General features: G+C 25.1%; 1 protein-coding gene across 2 annotated transcripts in view; it reads right to left on the bottom strand.

Annotated features, from left to right (window-relative positions):
• LOC111612427 (TOG array regulator of axonemal microtubules protein 1-like) overlaps nucleotides 1-13681 on the bottom strand; it is a 68259-nt gene that overhangs the window by 14198 nt on the left and 40380 nt on the right. The window contains exon 5 of one of the 2 annotated variants that reach the window (XM_023353640.1): nucleotides 6494-7109. The exons of the other annotated variant lie outside the window; for it this stretch is intronic. Coding sequence (XP_023209408.1) covers nucleotides 6926-7109 — 184 coding nt within the window. The 3' untranslated portion in view covers nucleotides 6494-6925. Of the gene's footprint in view, nucleotides 1-6493; nucleotides 7110-13681 lie in introns of those variants that run through there. 2 annotated transcript variants of the gene reach the window in all.

Genomic DNA, 13681 nt, shown 5'->3' with positions numbered 1-13681 from the left:
CTTGAGAATACAACAGAGAATAAACTGCCCAAATACCCTTAAACAAAGGAAAAGTACATCCTTTATGAAGGCATAGAGCCTTTACTACATGAAAATGAAAATTAATGAATACACTATGTACAGTAATTTACTTGATAAGAGAAATCTCAGAAAAATACTTTATGAGGCATAAAGCTGTCTATAATGAAAATTAATTAACTAAAGATTTTTTTGCCCTGCCAGGGTGTGGCCGAGTTATCCAGACTGCCAGGTTATTGAGTGCCGAGTTTTCGAGACTCTACTGTATAGTATTTAATCTTAATCTATTTGTTTCTAATCTTAAAGCACTACCCGGGATATTATATTCTAGCTGGAGGCATATCATGTACTGCCATTCGCTAAGTCAGAATCACAAAGCACTGTGCATACATCCTTGTGAAATATGACAGCTCTAAGTGTTAATCAGTGTAAACATAAATGTAAGTCATTTACATTACAGACTGAATATGAAATTATTAAAAGGTTGGAAAGCAATGTAAAGCAAAGCTAACTATGTAAAAATATGAATATAACTAAATCAACAGTTGCTATGATTTAGAAGGAAAAAGACAAAATACTAGTTAGATCCAAAGTTGATAATTTGGTACTGAGTAAATGAATACTGAGTTTAAATGCAGTAGAAGTTGAATCAAGAGATTTAAAAAAGACATAGTATTCAAAGCCAAAAAATTGTTGGAGAAGCAGCTAAACATGGATGTGATAGAAGACTGGTTGCAAAATAGGTGGCCCAAAATTAGAGAAAATTTCCAAGATAACTTTAATGCAGATAATAATTAAATAAGTCTTTTTTTATAAGCTTACACCAAATAGGATGGTAAAATTCAAAGGAGAAAGCTGTGCTGGAGGAAAATTAAGTAAAGAAAGAATTACTATTCTACTAGCAGCAAATCTTGTGGGAATGGAAAAGAGAAAATTGTTAGTAATCAGTAAATTGAAAAATCCAAGATGTTTCAAAAATCAATGGCTACTGGTAAATTACAAATCTAATCAAAGAGCGTAGATGACTTCTGACAACTAGCAAAAATTGAAAAACAAAAATAACAGAATTTTTTAAGTAACCATGCACATTTATATTGATGTTTTAACAAGTGACTTCCTTAAGGGTAATTTATCTATTCTGGTGTTAAAATTTCTGTATAGTTTAAGTAACTTCCTATGTAATAATTTGTTATATTTTATCTTTGAGACATTAAACTTTAGTTTTTCAAAATTACACTATATTTTATTTCTTATCTGATACAACAAACATCGGTTATAATGAACCAACTCCAATGGTGTGTGCTGTATAAGTAGACACTACTGTATTTAAATATTTAAATTAAAAAATTTGTATTAAAAAATTTAAATTTAAAATTTACAATATATAAATTGAAAGATTTTCATTTATATTGACAATATATTACAAATTTTAATTGCTACATAACTGATTTAAAATTTTTAAGTATTTTAAAACAGAGTCATAATATATATATAAAAAAGTTTTATTGATTGGAAATAACTAAGTTAATGTATAAATAATTTTTTAAATATTTACTATATTTAGATATTATTGACTTTTGAAGCTTTAAATTATAAATCATATATTGAAATATTTTTTACCATTGATCTTTCCTTTCTTAAATGAGAGTTAACTCAAAATATCAGGTTATATACAGTTGTTTTTTACAAACTCCTTAAATTATAATTATAATAATATAAAAAAATGAAAACAAATATTACAGATGATAATAAATTCAATAATAAAAATGTAAGCGATAGAAAATATTTAAAAACAAGAATATAACAACTTAGATTTTTTCACTTATATCATGCAATGAAGAGATTGATTATTGATTTTAAAAGTTACGTAAACTTGTTATTAAAGTCACTTAAGTAGATTCTTTATGTACAGTACCATACCTATGCAACATTCTACTTTATAAAATTTTGTTAATAAGAATAAATTAATTAATATAAAAATAAAAAAGTACATTTAATTACTAAAAACAATAAAAATAAATATCTTTTTGAAAATCATTATTGTTATTATTATTATTAATTATTATTAAAGTAAAAATTACAGTAAAAGCTTTGATATGCTCTTATAAAATGTAAATATAAAAAATTCATATATTTAAATAAATTGTTGTTGTAAAAACTAAAAATATTGTGACAAAATTACTTTATGTATTTAAAAACAAATTATTGCATTAATAAACTTCTATTTGGGCATCAAAACTAAATTCATTTATGTGAAGATATTAATATATTACCATTACAATTTTATTAAAAGATCAAACTTACCCACATATGAGACAACACTTCATAAGTCAACAAAGATCAACCCATGATATTGATCATATTCATGTATATCAACAATAACCATAAGAAAATATAAGTGCTTCAGAACTAAATTTAATCCATGACCTTAAAACTGAACAAATTTTAATATACATAGCTTGGAAGAACACTAAAGGAATTACACTACAGATTAATAAACATTGAAGAAAAAAGCAACAAGCATGCACTCTGATGTCACCATGGTAGCAGATATCACAACAAATTCTTCTCTTAATACACAATCAGAGAACTGGTAACAACAAATAGCAGCATAACACTATCTCTAACTAGGTCAGTCACAAGTGTAGTGCATTAACTCTTCCAATTTAGTAAAGTGCACCACATCTCCTAATCGGTGAAACCACAATTGATCATTTCTGTCCTCAATTTTCCACATAATTTTGACAATCTAGTTTATTGCTTAAGCACAAATTAACATTGCTGAAATACTGGCAAATTAACATTACATTTTACTTTAAATGGAAGAATCAATAAGTGCTTAAGTGCTTTAAAGTGTTTTTATTTATTGATTTGTATATAGTTATTAGTGTGAAGAAATTTATTGTAGATAAATTATTTTATACACCAGGAAAAAATNAAAATCATTATTGTTATTATTATTATTAATTATTATTAAAGTAAAAATTACAGTAAAAGCTTTGATATGCTCTTATAAAATGTAAATATAAAAAATTCATATATTTAAATAAATTGTTGTTGTAAAAACTAAAAATATTGTGACAAAATTACTTTATGTATTTAAAAACAAATTATTGCATTAATAAACTTCTATTTGGGCATCAAAACTAAATTCATTTATGTGAAGATATTAATATATTACCATTACAATTTTATTAAAAGATCAAACTTACCCACATATGAGACAACACTTCATAAGTCAACAAAGATCAACCCATGATATTGATCATATTCATGTATATCAACAATAACCATAAGAAAATATAAGTGCTTCAGAACTAAATTTAATCCATGACCTTAAAACTGAACAAATTTTAATATACATAGCTTGGAAGAACACTAAAGGAATTACACTACAGATTAATAAACATTGAAGAAAAAAGCAACAAGCATGCACTCTGATGTCACCATGGTAGCAGATATCACAACAAATTCTTCTCTTAATACACAATCAGAGAACTGGTAACAACAAATAGCAGCATAACACTATCTCTAACTAGGTCAGTCACAAGTGTAGTGCATTAACTCTTCCAATTTAGTAAAGTGCACCACATCTCCTAATCGGTGAAACCACAATTGATCATTTCTGTCCTCAATTTTCCACATAATTTTGACAATCTAGTTTATTGCTTAAGCACAAATTAACATTGCTGAAATACTGGCAAATTAACATTACATTTTACTTTAAATGGAAGAATCAATAAGTGCTTAAGTGCTTTAAAGTGTTTTTATTTATTGATTTGTATATAGTTATTAGTGTGAAGAAATTTATTGTAGATAAATTATTTTATACACCAGGAAAAAATATATACATTATTTAATGATGTTTGATTATGATAAAATACATAAAAAATTATATAATTAATAGTTTTAACAGTATGAATAAAAATAGTAAATGAATAAAATAATTTTTATGAGGATTGAAAATTTAATAATTTGCAAGTTCACTGATCTGATTCAAAAATTGTAGGAAAAAATTTACATTCTTCTAATAAGAAAAATTATTCCTATTAATAAACTGTAGAATATATTCAAATTAAAAAGTTATTAGTTTTAAAGAAATTATTTTTATGTATAATTGTAGAATAAATTAGTGGTTTCAAATAACAAATTTTAGATGAATAAATAAATCAATAGGAGAAATTAATAATTTCTCTCATTAATTTATTTTTTTGAATATTAATCAAAGTTTGTAATTGAAAAACCATATTATTGTTCATAAATATTTGTTCAAAAATTGCCAAAGTTTTGAATTTTTCAAAATAGTAACCTAAAAACAATATAATGAAAATAAATTTAACTACAAATATTTTTTAAATCTTATATTCCACTAGTAATTCAAAAGAATAAAATATTGTATACAGAATTTAAATTTTGGGATGAAACATTTCAATTAAATTGAAAATAATCATCCCATCTTTAATAAATGACGAATTTTAAAATGTTAAAAGCTTTTTCACATATCATAATTAAATTTTATCAATCAGAACATCACTAGGAACTGGGTATAGTACAAAATAATTACACAAAAATCAATAAAATCCAGCAAAACTAAACTTTACTAAATTAAACAAAAGTTTTTGATGATTTTAAACTGTCATTAGTTTGAATTAAAAGTTTATTTTTGCTGTATTTTATTGATTTCTCTGTGATTAGTTAGATTTTATTATTTTAGATTCTATGCTATAAGATTACTAGAATGAATGGAACTGAATGTAAAGAGAAAATGGAATTGAGAATGGAAACTAAAGATCAGTATAAAAGAAATCAGCATAATGTAATAAGTATTAGATAGTTATTTGATGATAACATTTCATAATTTATTTTTGACTATTTTNAAAAAACACAAGAGAAAAAATTTCTCCACAAACATCATAAAAAATTATTAGGGTATAGAAAATAAAACAATAAAATTGTGGGAAAATATTCAACCTTAACACAAACTTTTTGTCCTACTTTCTTTTTAGTTTTCAGCTTTCTTATTCTTAAAGATAATACTTAAAAATAAAATAAATACCAATATTCTTATTACTACTTCACATAAAATTATAATAAATGCTTATATTTCTTTCATTATCTTCATCAATTCCTTCATTATTGAATAATGTATCTGCATAAAATAAATTCTAAAAACATCATACTTCAATCAATGTTCTTCAAATAAATTAGATTATATACTGTAAACTAATTGTATGGTACCTAACATCTAAATTATATTTAAGCTGCTTACAATATTTTCAGATTATTCTAAGCAAATTAGGAATTCTGCTAAAAAGTATATTGAATGGAAATCAAGATATTAATAATGTGTGTCATTTAAGATATTTATACATTCTTGATATAAAATATAAGAAAGGGGGAAAGCAATTATTTATTATGACATCATCACAATGCTGAACTGCAATTTTTCATCACAATGTTCTCAATTTTATTAGTGTTTTGCCCCTGTACATCATACTTTTCCTGTTAACAATAGCCATGCTGGTCAGCTATCTAACTCCATTCAGGGGAAAATTTTTGAACTGAAATAAAATGCCTTCCAATCCAAAATTGAAGTTCATATATAGTTAATCAAGGCTTCCTGCCCTAAGCTTTCCATATGTAATCTCAACTTTCATCTAACTCTGTTCTCAAGATTAAGGAAGGACAGATGCCAGAAGGAATTTATAGGTCTACAATTGTTAAAAATTGCAGCAAAAAGATAAAACAGTTTACAAGAACTACTTGTAATAAGCACATAAAAAAATTAGATTTTATCAGTACTTCTTTTAAAATTTTTATATATATGTAAAACTATTTGTTTTATTTTTTTAAGATTTTGCATTAATTTATACTTTATCAAATTAATTGAATCTTCTGCTGTATAAGAATAATCATCATCTGATAAACCATTCTTGTCGAAAAAGTAAAATATCTGTACCTACAATTAATCCTATTATCTCCAGTGAACATGACTGATTAATGCTAGAATGAATTAAAGTTAATTGATTTTTAGTTTGCTTTTCTCGTTTATGTATAATAATAATGAAAGGTTTTATAAATGATAATCTTTCAAAATTCTGTTTGCCATGGTAACAATACTTATTCAAAAGCAGTATTAACAGCAAATTTCTCTTTTTTTAATATTTTATCAAGTTACTGAAATATTTTTTAAAAAATTCAACTTTTCAGTCAAATATAAAATATATAATACGAATATCTTATTTTAAAGTAAGTGAATAATAGAAAGAAATGAATATTAATACACAGACTAATTCTACTATTTCACAAATAAAATAAATTTTTTAAATAAATGAATACTTTCTTTTCTAATTATTATTCATTTAGAGATATTTTAAATACTTTGAAGAAAGTCTTTGTAAAAATATGCTTGATTTGTTTACAAACAATGCTAAAACTTTATAAATGAAAGCATTATTATTTATTTTTGTATCTTCAAATCCTTTTGTGCAAAATATTTGTTGCAATTTCTTTTTTTTAATATCTGATATTTTGCTGTAACTGTAATTTTCATGTTTTTAAGAGAATTTTTTTCAAAAAAATTTATATACAAAGTCTTTCCCAAAAGTAAGTTTACTGATTTTTTATTTCAAAATATACAAGTGTTACATCAAACTACAAACAATCTCCTTCAAAGTACAACCCTTGCGAGGTGTCACAATGGTTTCAAAGTTTTTCCCACTGGTCATAGCAGTACTTGAAGTCTTTTTCTCTAAGGGTGTTTAGTTCGTTGGTTCAACTTTTTTGATGTTTTCCACTGTCCAAAATGATGACCTTTCAACTTGGATTTTACCTTAGGGAATAGGTAGAAGTCGCATGGAACTAAGTCCGGATTGTAGGGAGATTGTAGGCATGTGGGGATTGTTTTTTACCAAAAAGTCTCAAATTTATAGTGCTGTGTAAGCAGGTGCATTAGCGTGGTGCAGCACTCAATCTTCTGCAATGTCCTTGCAGACTTGCTTGACCCATTTACGAAGTCCAAGACATCTTTGTAGAAGGCCTGATAAACTGTCTGTCCTGAAGATAAAAATTCTTTGTGCACAATTTCACGGCTATAAAAAAAAAAACGATAAACATCATTTTTACCCTTGGTCTTCGTGCCATCTAAACACTATGTTTTTCAATAAGGTGGCATCTCCATCAGCTTTGGATAAACCTGCAAATGTCTTGGTTGCAGATTTCTTGAGTTTTATACAAAACTTCATGATATAACGTTTGAAATTTTTTTCCATTTAAAATGTAACAATGTGTTAAAACACTATCTTACACAGAGATTGTGCAAATTTGATTCAACTGATCAACTTGAAACAGGTCTAAATATGCTGCTAAATTTCTAGCAATGTAAAAATACCAATTAATGATGTGTTAAGCTGCAGTCATTAAATAAAAATCAGTATACTTACTTTTGGGACAGACCATGTATATATATATATGTTTTTTAAAGAATTAAAAACATTTCAGTTTTAGATTAGAAATCACTGTTATTTGATATTATGTTAAATATTTCTGAAATCAATTATGAGTTTTAGAACTGCTGAAGATTCTTAATAAGATACATAACAGTATAATTAATTCTTTAAGCAATTGATTAACATTAAATAGATGATGAAAAAGAATATGATACTATCATTATGATATTTGTTCAGTTTTAACAAAAAATTTATTTTAAAATTTGAAAGATTCAAATATTGATTTAAATTCACTTTTAAGAGTGCTACTGCCAAAAATGTTTTCTATTAAGTACTAAAATTGTTTATAATTATTTAAAAATTAAAAGTTTTAAATTAGTAAAAAGCTTATAAGAAACAAATTTAAAATGTAAACTGGAAAAAACACAAGAGAAAAAATTTCTCCACAAACATCATAAAAAATTATTAGGGTATAGAAAATAAAACAATAAAATTGTGGGAAAATATTCAACCTTAACACAAACTTTTTGTCCTACTTTCTTTTTAGTTTTCAGCTTTCTTATTCTTAAAGATAATACTTAAAAATAAAATAAATACCAATATTCTTATTACTACTTCACATAAAATTATAATAAATGCTTATATTTCTTTCATTATCTTCATCAATTCCTTCATTATTGAATAATGTATCTGCATAAAATAAATTCTAAAAACATCATACTTCAATCAATGTTCTTCAAATAAATTAGATTATATACTGTAAACTAATTGTATGGTACCTAACATCTAAATTATATTTAAGCTGCTTACAATATTTTCAGATTATTCTAAGCAAATTAGGAATTCTGCTAAAAAGTATATTGAATGGAAATCAAGATATTAATAATGTGTGTCATTTAAGATATTTATACATTCTTGATATAAAATATAAGAAAGGGGGAAAGCAATTATTTATTATGACATCATCACAATGCTGAACTGCAATTTTTCATCACAATGTTCTCAATTTTATTAGTGTTTTGCCCCTGTACATCATACTTTTCCTGTTAACAATAGCCATGCTGGTCAGCTATCTAACTCCATTCAGGGGAAAATTTTTGAACTGAAATAAAATGCCTTCCAATCCAAAATTGAAGTTCATATATAGTTAATCAAGGCTTCCTGCCCTAAGCTTTCCATATGTAATCTCAACTTTCATCTAACTCTGTTCTCAAGATTAAGGAAGGACAGATGCCAGAAGGAATTTATAGGTCTACAATTGTTAAAAATTGCAGCAAAAAGATAAAACAGTTTACAAGAACTACTTGTAATAAGCACATAAAAAAATTAATAATAATAAATAGAAATTGATATCAGAATTTTAAGGTATTAATAACAATATTTTAGCATAATCAGCAAATGAAAAGATATTGAAAGATATACTATATGTATTGAAATTTAATTATAAATCTTATAATTACTACAAACTTAAAACATTCTTACATTTTTTAATTTTGTAATTATGCAGTAATTGCAATGCTTAAGAACACTTACAATGCTTTAAAATTTTTGCATAGTTTTGATAATATGATACAGTAGAAACTCGATTATCTGAGGTAATATGGATTGATGGATAAAATGAACTGCCATTGTATTAAAAGTATTATTTTGTAACTTTAATCATCATACATAAGAACAACAATTTTTACTTCATTTATCTTACAGCTAAATGATAATCTTTCTTCAAAATACATACAGTATTTTGAAGCTAAATAGTACTTTACAGCTAAATCTTTCTTCAAAATACATACAGTATTTTGAAGAACAAGTGTATTGTTTATTTAAAAAAGTCTTTCAAAAAATTAATAAAAACCAATTAAAAAAATGATTTTCAATGGAACAGATATAAGATTTAAGCTAAAATTCAGTTATAAAATGTAAGACTAGTGAAAAACTTCACGTCTTTTTTCTTCTAATATCCATATTAAATCAGAGACCAAGACTTTAAAAAAAAACAGCTATTTTTATTCTTTCTTTATAAGCAATGCATTTCAGATTAAAATTTTTCTTAATCCCTCTTCAGACTATAAATTCAAAAAATTGCATTAACAAAGTTATTTGATATATTAGTTACAAATAATATAAGGTACAAACCACTAACCTTCTAACATAACAGTCATTTAACTTGTTTTACCCCCCATCACATTTACAATTTCTTTTATAGATGAGTATTATGTTATACCATACAGGATTAAACTTAATCATGATCAAGTTTAGATTTGTTCTAAGAGATTTGTTTATTTGTAAAACATTGTGGTATTATAGTACGTGATTTCTAAATCCTTGTTGTGTCTGCATAAGTTGTCAAAATGATGACAGGCATCACCCGAAATGTGAACAATAAAATACAGTGGGTGATCAGTTAACAAACAGTTTGGACTGTGAACACTTTTGCAAAAGATTTTTATGTTCGGACAATGAACATCTGACAAGAAGTGACGCAACATTTAAAATTTGTAAAACTATATTTTAATGGCATCTATACATGGTTTATGGAGTGAGACTTTAACAGTTGTATACATAACTTTTTTGCATTAGTAAATTTCTGTTCTCTGAATTTTTGTAAGTGCTTTTCTGAACCTTTTATTTAAAAAAACTGATAATATTATGGGACCTAAAAAGAGTTGAGTGTCAAAAACTGTGTTTACTATAGAAACTAAGCAAGAGATAATAGCCAAGGTAGAGAGTGGGCAGATGTCTGATATTATAGCCAGATGACTTCAACAGCTCTACAGTAGATACAATCTTAGCTAAGAAAGATACGATCAAAAGACTCAACCAGATAAAGGAGTAACAAAATCGCATCTGAGAAACAAAGATGTGCCATCCATGAAAATAAATAAAAAATGGAGAGATTGCTTTTAGCTTTTAGTTTAGTTTGTTATTACATGTAAATAAACATAGTAAGAAAGTATATAATTTTTAATTTATCCTTTTAGATCTCCAGAACGAATTAATCAAATTCCCATAAAAATTTATGGTAAATCAATAATTGGTTAAGGAACAATTCGAATAGCAAACATGATTTTGGAACAGATTATGTTCGTTAACCAATCACCCACTTTACTTCTAATACAGTTAATTGTCCTCCTTGTGTGATTAGATCCAGAGAAAGTATTGCAAAATTTATGCATATATACTTACCTTATTATTATGCTAAATTATTATTATTTCATAATTGTAAAATTTCAATAATAATTTTACAATTATTCAATATGATCAAACCCAGTTTGGATATTATTCAATTGCAAAATAACTTCATATAATTAAAAATTACACTTTTTAAACTGTATATGATTATGAATATGTACATACAATTTTTAATAAACATGAAATATAATTTAAATTCAATAAAATGTATAAGAGAAATTACTGAAGTAATTTATAATAAGATAAATGCTAATAAAATTATCTATGTTAAATTTGATCATTGTAGATGTATTTAATATAAATTTTTAATCATAATATAAAAAAAAATTAAAAAATAATAATAATACAGTAATAATAGTGAATATAGTGACACTAATTACAGAACTGTTTATTTTTCATTATTGGATATATGTCAACTACATAATCGAAATCATTTCTTAATAAGCAATGTAATGCACACACACATAAAAAGTTTGTTTTGATAGTGATAATTAGCAACACAAAACAAACATTTTGCTAAGCAATATATAAATCATTATAAAGGTAATTCACTCACAAAAGAAATTGATAATATCAAATATCTTATACTTTTATTTTAAGCAATTATTTATTAATGTTTTAAAAATGCTAAATTATTAATCAACACTCACCAAAATAAATATTTTATGTTTTGAATCAATTTTTCTTTTGGCCTGAAATTTTATCTCATTGTTTGTTTGTGTAGGTATGCTGCGTCCATATTTTTTAACATGTACAGGTATTTGCCATTTTTGACTTTTTAATTAATAAGTTTAAACAATGATGAGCTTATAATACTATTTGATTAATATTTAAACCAAATTAAATTATACTATAAAAATAAACTGTATGCATATAAAATTATCCTGTAATTTATTATTGCTGTTTTAGATTATAACCAAGTAACTAAAAAATTCTAAGCAATGTATCAAAATAATATATAAATGCTTTGAAACTTAAATGTGTGTATGATTTTTTTCCACATTAAAACTACTAATATCTGAATGACAATAGATTATTAAAATTTTACATTATACAAGACATTTTTTTTATTGTATAAAACTCAATATTCTTAAAAGTAATTTTGTAGACAATATGTTATATAAATTATAGTTAATTATATACTGATATAATTATGATTTAATGTAACAATTTCTTAAATCTAAGCATTTGTTTTGAAATATCCACCGCATAAATTTCAGTGTTTGAATATATAGTCTTGATGAAATTTATAATGTGTCAATATTTAACAATAAGTAATAACAAAAGCAATAATAATATTTTTGTTTAATTTCATTGGATAATAGGTCCATTTACTTATTTGTACTTTATTATTATTATTATTAATATTTGAATTATGATCAAGTTTAAAAAAATTAAAATCAATCTTTATGAATAAATGATATATAATTAATCAACTTCTACTCTTAATTTAATTTTTAGTATCCACTTTTTCTGAGAAATTTAATTAGAAGAACAGATTTTTTCCATGACAGTTATAGGATTTGCATCAAATACTTGGAGTGAGTTAATATTTTATTTATTTTTTCTCAAATTCTTAATCACATTTGAATTCAATTAGCATTACTTGTCTATTTATTTGCTTATATAGTAGAGCGTTGTTTATCCAAATCAATTGGGGACTGGGGTTGTTCGGATAACTTATTTTTCAGATAACCAATTATGTACGAAAAAATATATTAATTTATCCCGTGTTGAAATTTTTCTCCGTTGCGTGTCGCTTCGCGTTGAATTTTCGTCGATGTTAAGCCTAACGAACTCTATTGTATCGTTAAAAATTATTTTTTTATTTTGTACAAACAAAATAAATATATTGAAAAATATAAAAACAATAAAAAATAATACTTCAGAAGTTAATTTAGTATCAAAAACGTAAAATATTTGAGTAGCCGAAGACATAGCCAAAGATTACAGCGCCACAGCACTGGCTAAAATTTAAATTTGTGGACTGGAATTCCTTCGGATAACTGACCTTCGAATAAACGATGCTCTACTGTAATCTTATTCATCATATATTAATAAAACTAGTGGTGATAACATTTTAAAAAAATAATTTATAAGTTTAACAAGAAAATGTTTTTATTCATCAGCGAGATTAACATAGATTTGAATTAAACATTCTTTCTATATCTGCATTCAAATTTAAAAGATTAGCAACATTGGTATATATAACAATTTTTAAGAAATATTTTATAATGTAAACCTATAATTTTTTGATGTGAACTATTTACATATATGGAACAAAATAATTATATATGGAATATATATATAAAAGTTTTATTAAGAATAATATCAATCTGAGTGTGCCATAAAAAAGTGATATTTAAGAAAGGCATGCAGTATAAAAGCATGATGTGTAAATGTCTTACAATTTCTCTCTCCCCTTTTTTGTTTATTAGGGTCTACAACTCATGTATCACATATGTATAGGAATATATATCCAACCAAAACTTCTTGGTATGTTTACCTTCTTCAGATACTTTCTAACTAGCTCTCCATTCCTAATTCATTCTATTGTAAATCAAATTTCTAATACAAACTAGCTTTATCATAATCAGCAGATTTAGCCAATTTATCCGCTTCTTCATTACCATAATTCCAGGGTGGCCAAGCTCCTTGATAGTCCGAGCCATTTTTCAAAATTGAAATTTTTCGCGAGCCGCAATTAAATACATATTAAAAAGGTATGCAAAAATTCCAGATTACAAATTGTATCCGTAGCAAGAGTGATACAAATTGTTTCCTCCAAAGCACAATGTCAACTGTCCATTGCAATGACAGTTTACAAATTCAAAGTTGTTCTGGAGTCGGTCGATAACGGACGATTACGCCACTGTTTATGTTTGTTCGCACAATTTTCGATGAGTCATATCATTCTTAACTTGGACAGAAATGAAATCTGTTACAACGTTGCACTTAGTCTTTCATATTTGTTGTTAGTAATTTAAAAGACATTTTGAAACACATACGGAACGATAATAATTTTT

Source organism: Centruroides sculpturatus, unplaced genomic scaffold (genome assembly GCF_000671375.1).
Source record: "Centruroides sculpturatus isolate CEXI.00-Female unplaced genomic scaffold, Cexi_2.0 scaffold1747, whole genome shotgun sequence".
NCBI lineage: Eukaryota > Metazoa > Arthropoda > Arachnida > Scorpiones > Buthidae > Centruroides > Centruroides sculpturatus.
The sequence above is the reverse complement of the archived record's forward strand: the minus strand, read 5'-3'. Positions and strand labels throughout refer to the sequence as shown.